This window comes from Physella acuta, unplaced genomic scaffold, assembly GCF_028476545.2.
Source record: "Physella acuta isolate Inbredline_101_S28 unplaced genomic scaffold, ASM2847654v3 ptg000166l, whole genome shotgun sequence".
Classification (NCBI taxonomy): domain Eukaryota; kingdom Metazoa; phylum Mollusca; class Gastropoda; family Physidae; genus Physella; species Physella acuta.
The window spans coordinates 135,436-147,534 of NW_026731685.1; the positions used below are offsets into that span (position 1 = coordinate 135,436).

Consider the following 12,099-nt stretch of genomic DNA (forward strand, 5'->3'; position numbering starts at 1 on the left):
GTCATCCACTAGCTGACCACAGGTCAGTCATCCACTAGCTGACCACAGGTCAGTCCACTAGCTGACCACAGGTCAGTCATCCACTAGCTGGCCACAGGTCAGTCATCATCCACTAGCTGGCCACAGGTCAGTCATCCACTAGCTGACCACAGGTCAGTCATCCACTAGCTGGCCACAGGTCAGTCATCCACTAGTTGACCACAGGTCAGTCATCCACTAGCTGACCACAGGTCAGTCCACTAGCTGACCACAGGTCAGTCATCCACTAGCTGGCCACAGGTCAGTCATCATCCACTAGCTGACCACAGGTCAGTCATCCACTAGCTGACCAAAGGTCAGTCATCCACTAGCTGGCCACAGGTCAGTCATCCACTAGCTGACCAAAGGTCAGTCATCCACTAGCTGGCCACAGGTCAGTCATCCACTAGCTGACGATAGGTCAGTCATCCACTAGCTGACGATAGGTCAGTCATCCACTAGCTGACCACAGGTCAGTCATCCACTAGCTGACGATAGGTCAGTCATCCACTAGCTGACGATAGGTCAGTCATCCACTAGCTGACGATAGGTCAGTCATCCACTAGCTGGCCACAGGTCAGTCCACTAGCTGACCACAGGTCAGTCATCCACTAGCTGAGGATAGGTCAGTCATCCACTAGCTGACGATAGGTCAGTCATCCACTAGCTGACCACAGGTCAGTCATCCACTAGCTGACGATAGGTCAGTCATCCACTAGCTGACGATAGGTCAGTCATCCACTAGCTGGCCACAGGTCAGTCATCCACTAGCTGACCACAGGTCAGTCCACTAGCTGACCACAGGTCAGTCATCCACTAGCTGAGGATAGGTCAGTCATCCACTAGCTGACGATAGGTCAGTCATCCACTAGCTGACCACAGGTCAGTCATCCACTAGCTGACGATAGGTCAGTCATCCACTAGCTGACGATAGGTCAGTCATCCACTAGCTGACGATAGGTCAGTCATCCACTAGCTGGCCACAGGTCAGTCCACTAGCTGACCACAGGTCAGTCATCCACTAGCTGAGGATAGGTCAGTCATCCACTAGCTGACGATAGGTCAGTCATCCACTAGCTGACCACAGGTCAGTCATCCACTAGCTGACCACAGGTCAGTCATCCACTAGCTGGCCACAGGTCAGTCATCCACTAGCTGACCAAAGGTCAGTCATCCACTAGCTGGCCACAGGTCAGTCATCCACTAGCTGACGATAGGTCAGTCATCCACTAGCTGACGATAGGTCAGTCATCCACTAGCTGACCACAGGTCAGTCATCCACTAGCTGACGATAGGTCAGTCATCCACTAGCTGACGATAGGTCAGTCATCCACTAGCTGGCCACAGGTCAGTCATCCACTAGCTGACCACAGGTCAGTCCACTAGCTGACCACAGGTCAGTCATCCACTAGCTGAGGATAGGTCAGTCATCCACTAGCTGACGATAGGTCAGTCATCCACTAGCTGACCACAGGTCAGTCATCCACTAGCTGACCACAGGTCAGTCATCCACTAGCTGACGATAGGTCTGCTCCCTGGGTGTGTGGTCACATAGGTGTCAGCTCACTTAGGTGTGAGGTCATTTTGGTGTGAGGTCATTTTGGTGAGAGGTCAGTTTGTTGTGCACTTACTTTCATATGTGGTGATGGGATAACTTATGGTTGATTCTCAGATTTAGAGTCAATTTTTTTTTCTTCAATTAGATTGAAAAGTCAATTTTTATTTTATTTTCTAGAACCTTGACCCCTGCTCCAACAGATGACCTCAAGGCATCGGTAATGTCAAAGATCAAGGACACGACCTCTAAAGCAAATATTGGCAATATCTTTACTAGAAAAAAATAAAAGTCAAGGGATTTAGCTAGATTATATGATAAAAGATTATATGTAAAAATCTTTAGGTATGATGTTGTGATCTTTTGTTTTATTCAATTTACTCAGAAATAGTAACACAGACTATATTATTGAGTGAATTAATTCTCTGAACCACAGATGTACTATGAATATTTTGACTGTCTTACACCAGGCACTTAGCTGGCCATAAATGTAGTTTCCTGTTAGGTTGTTGGGGTATTAAAGTGGATTTTGTCCTGTTTTGGATGTTAGACTGCCCACAATGTTGTGAACTGTTGAAAAAGGTCACCAAAACAAGTCCACATGTCTGAGCACACTGTAGGGTGTGTCAACCCAAAATACCGGCTAGACAAGATGTGGTGGAGTGTATATCACGTGGTCAATATATCACGTGGTCAGTATATCACGTGGTCAGTATATCACGTGGTCAGTATATCACGTGGTCACAGCTCTTTCATTAAAGAGATCTGCCAGAGTCGTGTGATTATGATATAGAAACATCTTTTGTGCCCAGAATGTTTAACCAGTCTTGTACCACCTGATTTGGTCAGACCAATTCCTCATTACCTGCTCTATGGAATGTACAATAACTGACTGCATAATGTCAAAATTAAGCAGATATGTATGTAACTTGTATATCTAGAAAACTGAGCACCATCCTAACACATGCCCAGTGATATAAACCACCTGTCATGTGCCCCCACACCCATGACCCCCCCCCCACACCCATGTGCCCCCCACACCCATGACCCCCCCCACACCCATGACCCCCCACACCCATGCACCCCCACACCCATGAGCCCCCAACACCCATGACCCCCCCACACCCATGACCCCCACACCCATGTGCCCCCAACACCCATGACCCCCACACCCATGTGCCCCCCACACCCAGGTGTCCCGCCCATGAGCCCCCACACCCATGTGCCCCCACACCCAAAAGCTACTATACCCAACACAGTTAGGACCCAACCTAAGGTTGTGTAAAATAAATTATTTAGAACTTCCAGTTGTTGTGACGAGTTAGTGAGATTTAACCCCAGGAAAGTGTTAGACTGATCTTTTGATGCTTTAGTGCAATATTTGTGTTGTGATGTTGGCTGGCCTTGGGGTCACTCACCCACTGTGTGTGTGTGTGTGTGTCAGACACTCTTTCAGTCACCCACTGTGTGTGTGTGTGTCAGACACTCTTTCAGTCACCCACTGTGTGTGTGTGTGTCAGACACTCTTTCAGTCACCCATGGTGTGTGTCAGACACTTCCCATTACACTCTGCTAACAGTTTGTACAGCCTACTGTAGGAAACGGCCCCAAGAAATTCTGGAGGAACTTTCAAACATTTGGTTATCTCTGACCACTTACTGGTCATTTGATTCATGTCTGTGTCCTTGTTTATTGACAGCTTACAACTGATGTGAAGGCACTAAGTTGGCTGGACTGGTCCAATGGTCATTGGGATGTCCAGCCTTTGAATCTAATATGTTGGTCAAATTGTTACATCACATCAGAACCATTGATTTCAAATGTTGTTGTAAAGGAAATGATCATCTCTTTAAATGGATTTCAAATGTTGCTGTAAAGCAAATGATCATCTCTTTAAATGGATTTCAAATGTTGCTGTAAAGCAAATGATCATCTCTTTAAATGGATTTCAAATGTTGCTGTAAAGCAAATGATCATCTCTTTAAATGGATTTCAAATGTTGCTGTAAAGCAAATAAAAATCTCTTTTTCTCTCTCTAAGCTAGACATCTATGCATATTTCATTGCTCAAATTCATAATAACCTTTTTTTTTTTTTTTTTTGTAAATATTTGTGCTGAGGCTACAGAAATTTGATATACATTTGTCAAGTTTATGTAGGCAAACTTGTAGGCATCAGTGCTGTGATCAATGCTAAATCATGATTGGCTCAGCCTAGTACAACAATTTTGTTCTCAGCCAATCATTGCTGTGATCAATGCTAAATCATGATTGGCTCAGCCTTGTACAACAGTTTTGTTCTCAGCCATACTTGACTATTTGTGAAACAATCTTTTTCTGTCACGATTAATTCATGGCTATTTAAGTACACAGAGATTTTTCTCTTTTTTGTGATCTCTTTGTGATTATCAAATCTCTGTTAGAATGTCATGATATCAAACCTCTGTGTGATTGTAATGATATCAAACTTGAAAAACTACTTACTGTAAAGCATTTCGTTGTTTGCGTCAAGTTTTTTGTTCCCAGAATATTTTGCTGCTGTGTTTGACGTGTTGTTTAGCCCATCTCTAACCCAATGTAAAAGACTTGAACATTCCAATCTGTGGATGCAAGTTGTTGCTTGTAATCCATTGTGTGGATGCCAGTTGTTGCTTGTAATCCATTGTGTGGATGCCAGTTGTTGCTTGTAATCCATTGTGTGGATGCCAGTTGTTGCTTGTAATCCATTGTGTGGATGCCAGTTGTTGCTTGTAATCCATTGTGTGGATGCCAGTTGTTGCTTGTAATCCATTGTGTGGATGCCAGCTTGTATCTACTCTGTCGTCCAAGTTTAACCTTGACTCAGTGCTTAAAATCTAGCCAAGTAAATCTTACACACTTTAGTATTGTCAATCTGTTTTATACATTTGTATGTGCTCTTTTAATCTTCTAAACATTCCACTGCTAGCAATCATGTAGAAGATTTTATACAAGGTGTGTGTTTTTACTGCAGGAAAAAAATATTTCTTACCCATTAAGCTCACATATTACCATTAGGGTTAAATTACTTTTTACAAATTAACTTTACGTAAAATTATAGTTTCAAATGCAGATGAGTTAGTGTAAAATCAAAACTTAGTTAAGTCCATGGGACTGGAGTCTTCTGAGCCAACACAAGTCGATTTTCCACTGGTACAGTGAGTGAGCCAACAAAAGTCAATTCTACACTGGTACAGTGAGTGAGCAGGATGGACATGATAACGGTGCAGTGAGTGAGCAGGATGGACATGATAACGGTACAGTGAGTGAGCAGGATGGACATGATAACAACCAGCAACATGTGCTGCCATGTCATCATTTATGTATGGCCAGTGAGGATTGATTGACAGATCATGGCGAGATTGTTGGCCAGGCATTAAGGCATTGAATATCAAATGGCTGCACTCTTCTGCTCAAAATTAAATATTTGAAATATTTAGAGCTGTAAGCCTTTGGCTTGATATTAAAAGGGAAAGGAGATTTAATATAAAAATAAGAAATCAATAACTTTCCAGTTGTTCCCCTTGAGAAAATGCAGAAGTAGGTTTATAATTATATCTAGCAGGTTTATAATTATATCTAGCACTAGTTTTTATGAGTGTTGGGACAGGTTCATTCAATCAACATTTTCCATTGATTAGATCTTTAGTGTTAAATCTTGTAAATTGAAGCTTAATACATATTTATGTTTGTATAAATATTTATTTATTTATACATTTGTTGTTGTCTACTTGGTGAAATAAATTTATCTTCAAAGTTTTTCTGTTTGTTCTCATTTCACCTCGTCACTTCCAGCTAGCCATGCCTACCAGTGCCACTGCACTGAATTCTCCAACTTCATAGCAGTTAAATAATAGATACTTTACTCAGGCATTCATTTGAATATATTTATTGCACATTATGAGAATCACTGTTTTGTTATATCTAAACTGGTTTTCTTTGCTCGCCATGACATGAGTTCAACAATAAAATAACAAATGACAGATGTGCCTAGAACACCCAAACACACATACAGTTTTGTGTCTGTGCACAGATAATCATTGTAGGCGTATGTCACTGCAAAACCCAACGACTCCCACAAGCGGTAGTTAGCGAAACCTGCCTCAGCTTTGTCAGAAAATAAATTTCCATAAAGTGCTGAAAAAACCATAGACAATAATAAAATAAAAACTCTCCTTATCAAGGATTTAATTACTTTATTAAAACTTAATTTAAACAGGCCTAAATAAGCTGATTTTAGTTTATCAATATTTAATTGGCCTGCGTTGAGGTATGAAGTAAAAACTTACCATTGAGCTGTGTCTGCATGACAGCATCTCCCATGCCCCACAATGCAGCACATACATAGAAAATAACTTGCTGGTTTTCCTGGGGTCTCCACAACAAAAATGCAATCTGCAAAGCTCCGTGATTTATAAAAACTGGGGACAACAAAACATTTGATGGTTTCTAATTTTTAAGTGGATATATTTTTAGATTTTAAAAATGCATACAACAAAAATTATTCTCCATATATTTTAATGTTGCGTGTAAAAAAACAGTTTAAAAATGTGTAGGAGCTCACCGAAGATAAAAAATGGGATGTGACCAATGTAAACAACCAGACGACCAAAGAGAATGGAGCAAAGGGCATCAGCAACACCGTAACATATCATAACGTAGCCAAGGTTCCAAATACCCAGGGTACAGCTGATATAGGCCTGTACAGGAGGGTTTAGGTGAAGTAATTATATGTTAACGATTAAGTTAATTAAAAAGAGTGTTGGTTAAGCTGTTAAAAACTGTGTCATTAATCATTAATCCAAAAAAAATCTATTCATCCATTTCTCTCACTTTTCCTCTTAATAGATATGATTTTCAGCTGGTTTTTTTTTAAAAATCTTTTCTATTTTTGACGTTAAATTAGTCAATAATTAGGCCTGACTTAACATAACTTTATTTGATTACAAATTTAAAAACAATTTGACCTGTGTAAAATCTCCCCAAAAAAATGCCTGCTCTAAACCACTGTAGACTGTAAGAGGAACCAACAAGGCTTGCAAGGGTGAACTGAACAGATGGCGGAAGGTGGAGATCAAAAGTTTGGGGCTCAGTTTTCTGTCCTCTTCACTTGTCTCTTTATCCAGGACTATCCGGTCCAGAAAGATGGACACAATGATGACAGCAATGACAGCAGACGCCAGGTAAATTCCACAGACAGTGTACACCTGGAGATCAAGACACATTTCTTTAGCATTGTGTAATCTATTGAATTGTTTTTCAAATCTGACACGTCTATTTACAGTTATCTGAACCTATCTTGTCTAATGTCTATGTAAAGTTATCTGAACCTACCTTGTCAGATGTCTGTGAAAAGTTATCTGAACCTACCTTGTCTGATGTCTGTGAAAAGTTATCTGAACCTACCTTGTCTGATGTCTGTGAAAAGTTATCTGAACCTACCTTGTCTGATGTCTGTGAAAAGTTATCTGAACCTACCTTGTCTGATGTCTGAAAAGCTATCTGAACCTACCTTGTCTGATGTCTGAAAAGTTATCTGAACCTACCTTGTCTGTGAAAAGTTATCTGAACCTACCTTGTCTGATGTCTGTGAAAAGTTATCTGAACCTACCTTGTCTGATGTCTGTGAAAAGTTATCTGAACCTACCTTGTCTGTTGTCTGTGAAAAGTTATCTGACCCATTTGTCTTAGTGACCTCTGGACAAAAACGCGCCCCACAATATTTGGTATCTGTTGTCGTGTTACTTTTGTCAGGGGCAAAAACAAGGGAGGAGATGAGGTTCCCCCATATCTGGGCTGCAGAAGATTGTCTTAATTGATGCTCCAGGAATAAAGCATTTTAGTATTTTATTTTAAATGTAGTTCACTAAAAGTAAACACCTGGACCTGTTCTATTCCATAAATATAAATAGCAGAAACTAAAAATTTACAACTTTAAAATAAGAAAATAAATAAACATGTATTCTTTATTAAAAGCTTTGGATGCGAAAAATGATGGGAATCTCATGTGCGACAAAAGCTTTTTATGAAAGAATATGTGTTTCTTTTCTTATTTTCATTCCAGTTAAAAGTTTGCTATAATAAAGTTTTTTTTTAAAATTAGTTTGGTTATCTCCCCTTTTATTTTTGAATATCTTTAAAATTCAGCGTGAACCACAGCTCAGGTCATCGGTGGATCGAGTTTAATTAGTTATTTCCCCTTCTTATAGTAATATATCGAATGGTTGTTAGTATTTAATCTTGTTATCTCCCCTTATTTTCGAATACGTTTAATTACATTTAATGACTAATCCAATGTAAAATCAGATTTAAAAATAGATATTCATGCATTGCCCCCAAATAAATCTGGAAAATTTGAAAGAAATCGCTGCATTAAAAGTTGTTCAAAATGGAGTTACAAGATTTGCCCACAAACAAACAAACATACGGACGTTGCAAACTAAATAAAAGCTTGTAGATTAAAAAGAATAGAATAGTTTTGAACTTTGTAAAACATTCTATACGTGTCTTGAAACGTTCTACTTACAAGTCTGGAAAAAAGAAAAAAAGAAACCAAAAAACATATTGATGATTCCATCTTGGTCTTGTTTTGTCAATTTGGCATACCAGACGCCCAGCTGTGTCAGATAAATACACTTGGATATCCATAGAGGGGCTGCTCCAACACCCAAGATGATGGATGCTGGGATCATAGTTCCTACACGGAACAAATAGGAAAGCTTTTATTTTTCAAAATTTTCCAACATTATTTTAATGAACGCATGCAATTCTAGAATTTAAATGAACGCATGCAATAATCGAATTATATTGAGAGCCACTCACCCTTGACAGCATAAAAATTAGCACACATGTATAGAATATATCCAACCATTGAGATCGGTATCGTCCACTTGCAGCCCAATCTAGAAATGATAAAATTTGGCAGGAACATGCAGGAAACAATTAAACTGACATAAATCGTGGACAAGCTCCAAGCTCCAACACCTGAAATGAAACAATACAATATAATACATGCCTCATCAGATATGCATTTTGATATTCACATTTTTATGTATAAAATTTAGAAATATTTACCCTAAAAATGTGTTGTGTTATTTTTAAAAGTAGGCCTGTATAATGCTAGACTATGTAAAATTCATACCGTCCTCTTTGTTCAAACTCGTTTGAAGGTTTGCCATACAGTTAAAAGCAGTGAAGAGAAAGACGAAGGCGATGCTAATCACAAAAATATTTTTTCGGATCTGTCTCGGTCCCATAGACTGGCCAACAGCTAAAAACAATGAAAATAATTTCAACATAATTAATTAGTTGTCCTGCCTTGTTCAAAGTTAACAAAAAAAAAAAAACGTTTGGCGGAGAACAGTACCAGGTTCCTGTAGGGCTTTAGTGCTGGCCACACCATCAATGACCTTGACATTGGTGTGTCCATCTATTAATGGGTTGTGGAGGTTGACGTCCAGCATCTCAAGGGAAGAGGTGTGGTCAGTGTGGTCAGTGTTCCTTGGACTTTCGCCGTCCATGTCTGTTGGCTGCCTACGCAACAGAAACACATTTAAAAAGCTTACGCTTAAAAATTGTAGTCTCTAATTGTAAATCTTGTTTTTTGTGTGTTCAGACTTTATAAGATAAATTAAGATATTTATTCTTGCTTTTATTTTTATCTCTCCTGGCCAACATCATGTCATCGCTCCTGGCCAACATTATTTCATCTCTCCTGGCCAACATTATTTCATCTCTCCTGGCCAACATTATTTTATCTCTCCTGGCCAACATTGTCATCTCTCCTGGCCAACATTATTTCATGGCCAACATTATTTCATCTCTCCTGGCCAACATTATTTTATCTCTCCTGGCCAACATTATTTTATCTCTCCTGGCCAACATTATGTCATCTCTCCTGGCCAACATTATTTTATATCTCCTGGCCAACATTATTTTATCTCTACTGGCCAACATTATGTTAACTGTCCTGGCCAACATTATTTTATCTCTCCTGGCCAACATCATGTCATCTCTCTTGGCCAACATTATTTTATCTCTCCTGGCCAACATTATTTTATCTCCCCTGGCCAACATTATGTAATCTCTCCTGGCCAACATTATTTCATCTCTCTTGGCCAACATTATTTCATCTCTCTTGGCCAACATTATTTTATCTCTCCTGGCCAACATTATTTTATCTCTCCTGGCCAACATTATTTCATCTCTCCTGGCCAACATTATTTTATCTCTCCTGGCCAACATTATTTCATCTCTCCTGGCCAACATTATTTTATCTCTCCTGGCCAACATTATTTCATCTCTCCTGGCCAACATTATTTTATCTCTCCTGGCCAACATTATTTCATCTCTCCTGGCCAACATTATTTTATCTCTCCTGGCCAACATTATGTAATCTCTCCTGGCCAACATTATTTTATCTCTACTGGCCAACATTATGTTAACTGTCCTGGCCAACATTATTTTATCTCTCCTGGCCAACATTATTTCATCTCTCCTGGCCAACATTATTTTATCTCTCCTGGCCAACATTATGTAATCTCTCCTGGCCAACATTATTTTATCTCTACTGGCCAACATTATGTTAACTGTCCTGGCCAACATTATTTTATCTCTCCTGGCCAACATTATTTCATCTCTCCTGGCCAACATTATTTTATCTCTCCTGGCCAACATTATGTAATCTCTCCTGGCCAACATTATTTTATCTCTACTGGCCAACATTATGTTAACTGTCCTGGCCAACATTATTTTATCTCTCCTGGCCAACATTATTTCATCTCTCCTGGCCAACATTATTTTATCTCTCCTGGCCAACATTATTTCATCTCTCCTGGCCAACATTATTTTATCTCTCCTGGCCAACATTATTTCATCTCTCCTGGCCAACATTATTTTATCTCTCCTGGCCAACATTATGTAATCTCTCCTGGCCAACATTATTTTATCTCTACTGGCCAACATTATGTTAACTGTCCTGGCCAACATTATTTTATCTCTCCTGGCCAACATTATGTAATCTCTCCTGGCCAACATTATTTTATCTCTACTGGCCAACATTATGTTAACTGTCCTGGCCAACATTATTTTATCTCTACTGGCCAACATTATGTTAACTGTCCTGGCCAACATTATTTTATCTCTCCTGGCCAACATTATGTAATCTCTCCTGGCCAACATTATTTTATCTCTACTGGCCAACATTATGTTAACTGTCCTGGCCAACATTATTTTATCTCTCCTGGCCAACATTATGTAATCTCTCCTGGCCAACATTATTTTATCTCTACTGGCCAACATTATGTTAACTGTCCTGGCCAACATTATTTTATCTCTACTGGCCAACATTATGTTAACTGTCCTGGCCAACATTATTTTATCTCTCCTGGTCAACATTATGTAATCTCTCCTGGCCAACATGTCCTGCCATATCTTTGCATTCATTAAATTATTGTCTATGGTCACCCGGCCTTCACCTTGGTTTTAACCTAATTAAAGTTTCCCTAAAGTCCAGGAAATACGTGCCGTCGTTCCTAGATCACAGGCATTGACAACCTCCCTTCCCCCCCCCCCCCCCCCCCGACACACACCCTTCACACATTTCTCTCCCACGACATACAGGACATACAAGTTATATAACCTCCCCCCCCCCCACCCTGGGAACATACCACCTGGATACAACCATCTCATTGACATTCTCTCTGGATCTTCTCCTGTCCGTGATGTGTCGGAGTGTTGCTGTTTTTTTTTTCTTTCTTCTATTTTCTGGTGGGGTTTATAATGTAGGTTAGGGCGGATATATTTTCTGGTGGGGTTTATAATGTAGGTTAGGGCGGATATATTTTCTGGTGGGGTTTATAATGTAGGTTAGGGCGGATGTATTTTCTCGTAAGGTGAATATATCAGTAGGTTAGAGTGCATGTAGCGTCAGTGAGTTCTTTGTTTTGAAAAGTTTTGTATCTCTGTACATAGCCCACGGTCTAGTTATTTGGTCTGGGCAAGCGATTTCGTGAAATAATGTAGATAATGTATGCACATTCAGTAGATAATGTATGGACAGTCAGTTGATAATGTATGGACAGTCAGTTGATAATGTATGGACAGTCAGTTGATAATGTATGCACACTGAGTAAATAATGTATGCACAGCCAGTATATAATGTATGCACATTCAGTTGATAATGTTTGCACATTGAGTAAATAATGTGTGTACAGTCAGTAGAGTTGTGAGATTGACTATGCTCCACTAACAGAACTTAAAGTACGTCCGCATGAGTCCCCCCCCCCCAGCCGTCAGTACACCGACTAACCACTAACCACACCTGTTCTCTGTCCATCACTCACTGTGTTGAGTACACGCCAGCTACTGACCTCAGTCCACACAGACATTAATCATGTGTTTACTGTCTTGCACTAGATAGGTGCCCTCAGCAGATGGGGGTTGGTGGGGGTCTGACTTTTTGGGGCATAGTGACAAGAGAGTGATGCCCTAGTTGGAATATTTGTTTAAT

General features: G+C 39.9%; 2 protein-coding genes across 3 annotated transcripts in view; one reads left to right on the forward strand and one right to left on the reverse strand.

Annotated features, from left to right (window-relative positions):
* The window catches only part of LOC131936040 (RAB11-binding protein RELCH), a 114,129-nt gene extending 108,790 nt beyond the window's left edge, over positions 1-5,339 (forward strand). Inside the window, exons 28-29 of one of the 2 annotated variants that reach the window (XM_059292866.1) lie at positions 1,754-1,918; positions 3,273-5,339. In XM_059292866.1, coding sequence (XP_059148849.1) covers positions 1,754-1,862 — 109 coding nt within the window. In that variant the 3' untranslated portion in view covers positions 1,863-1,918; positions 3,273-5,339. Of the gene's footprint in view, positions 1-1,753; positions 2,550-3,272 lie in introns of those variants that run through there. The other variant, XM_059292865.1, reaches the window with a different exon arrangement.
* Positions 5,315-9,073, reverse strand: LOC131936042 (protein unc-93 homolog A). The gene is made up of 9 exons (XM_059292869.1): positions 8,956-9,073; positions 8,731-8,859; positions 8,412-8,573; positions 8,116-8,286; positions 7,237-7,385; positions 6,557-6,796; positions 6,154-6,289; positions 5,879-6,010; positions 5,315-5,726 (listed from the first exon to the last, which is right to left on the reverse strand). The coding sequence occupies exons 1-9, from the start codon at positions 9,050-9,052 to the stop codon at positions 5,497-5,499; spliced, it is 1,446 nt and encodes a 481-aa protein (XP_059148852.1). The 5' UTR covers positions 9,053-9,073; the 3' UTR covers positions 5,315-5,496.
* Positions 9,074-12,099: the final 3,026 nt, after the last annotated feature.

Excerpts from the sequence above, each read along its gene's own strand:
- LOC131936042 (XM_059292869.1), bottom strand. The coding sequence starts at position 9,052 with ATGCTGGACGTCAACCTCCACAACCCATTAATAGATGGACACACCAAT. Across the intron at positions 7,386-8,115 it reads TTTTTCTTTTTTCCAGACTT|CCCAGATATGGGGGAACCTC; the intron begins GTAAGTAGAACG and ends AATCTTCTGCAG. Across the intron at positions 6,797-7,236 it reads TTTCACAGACAACAGACAAG|GTGTACACTGTCTGTGGAAT; the intron begins GTAGGTTCAGAT and ends CTTGATCTCCAG.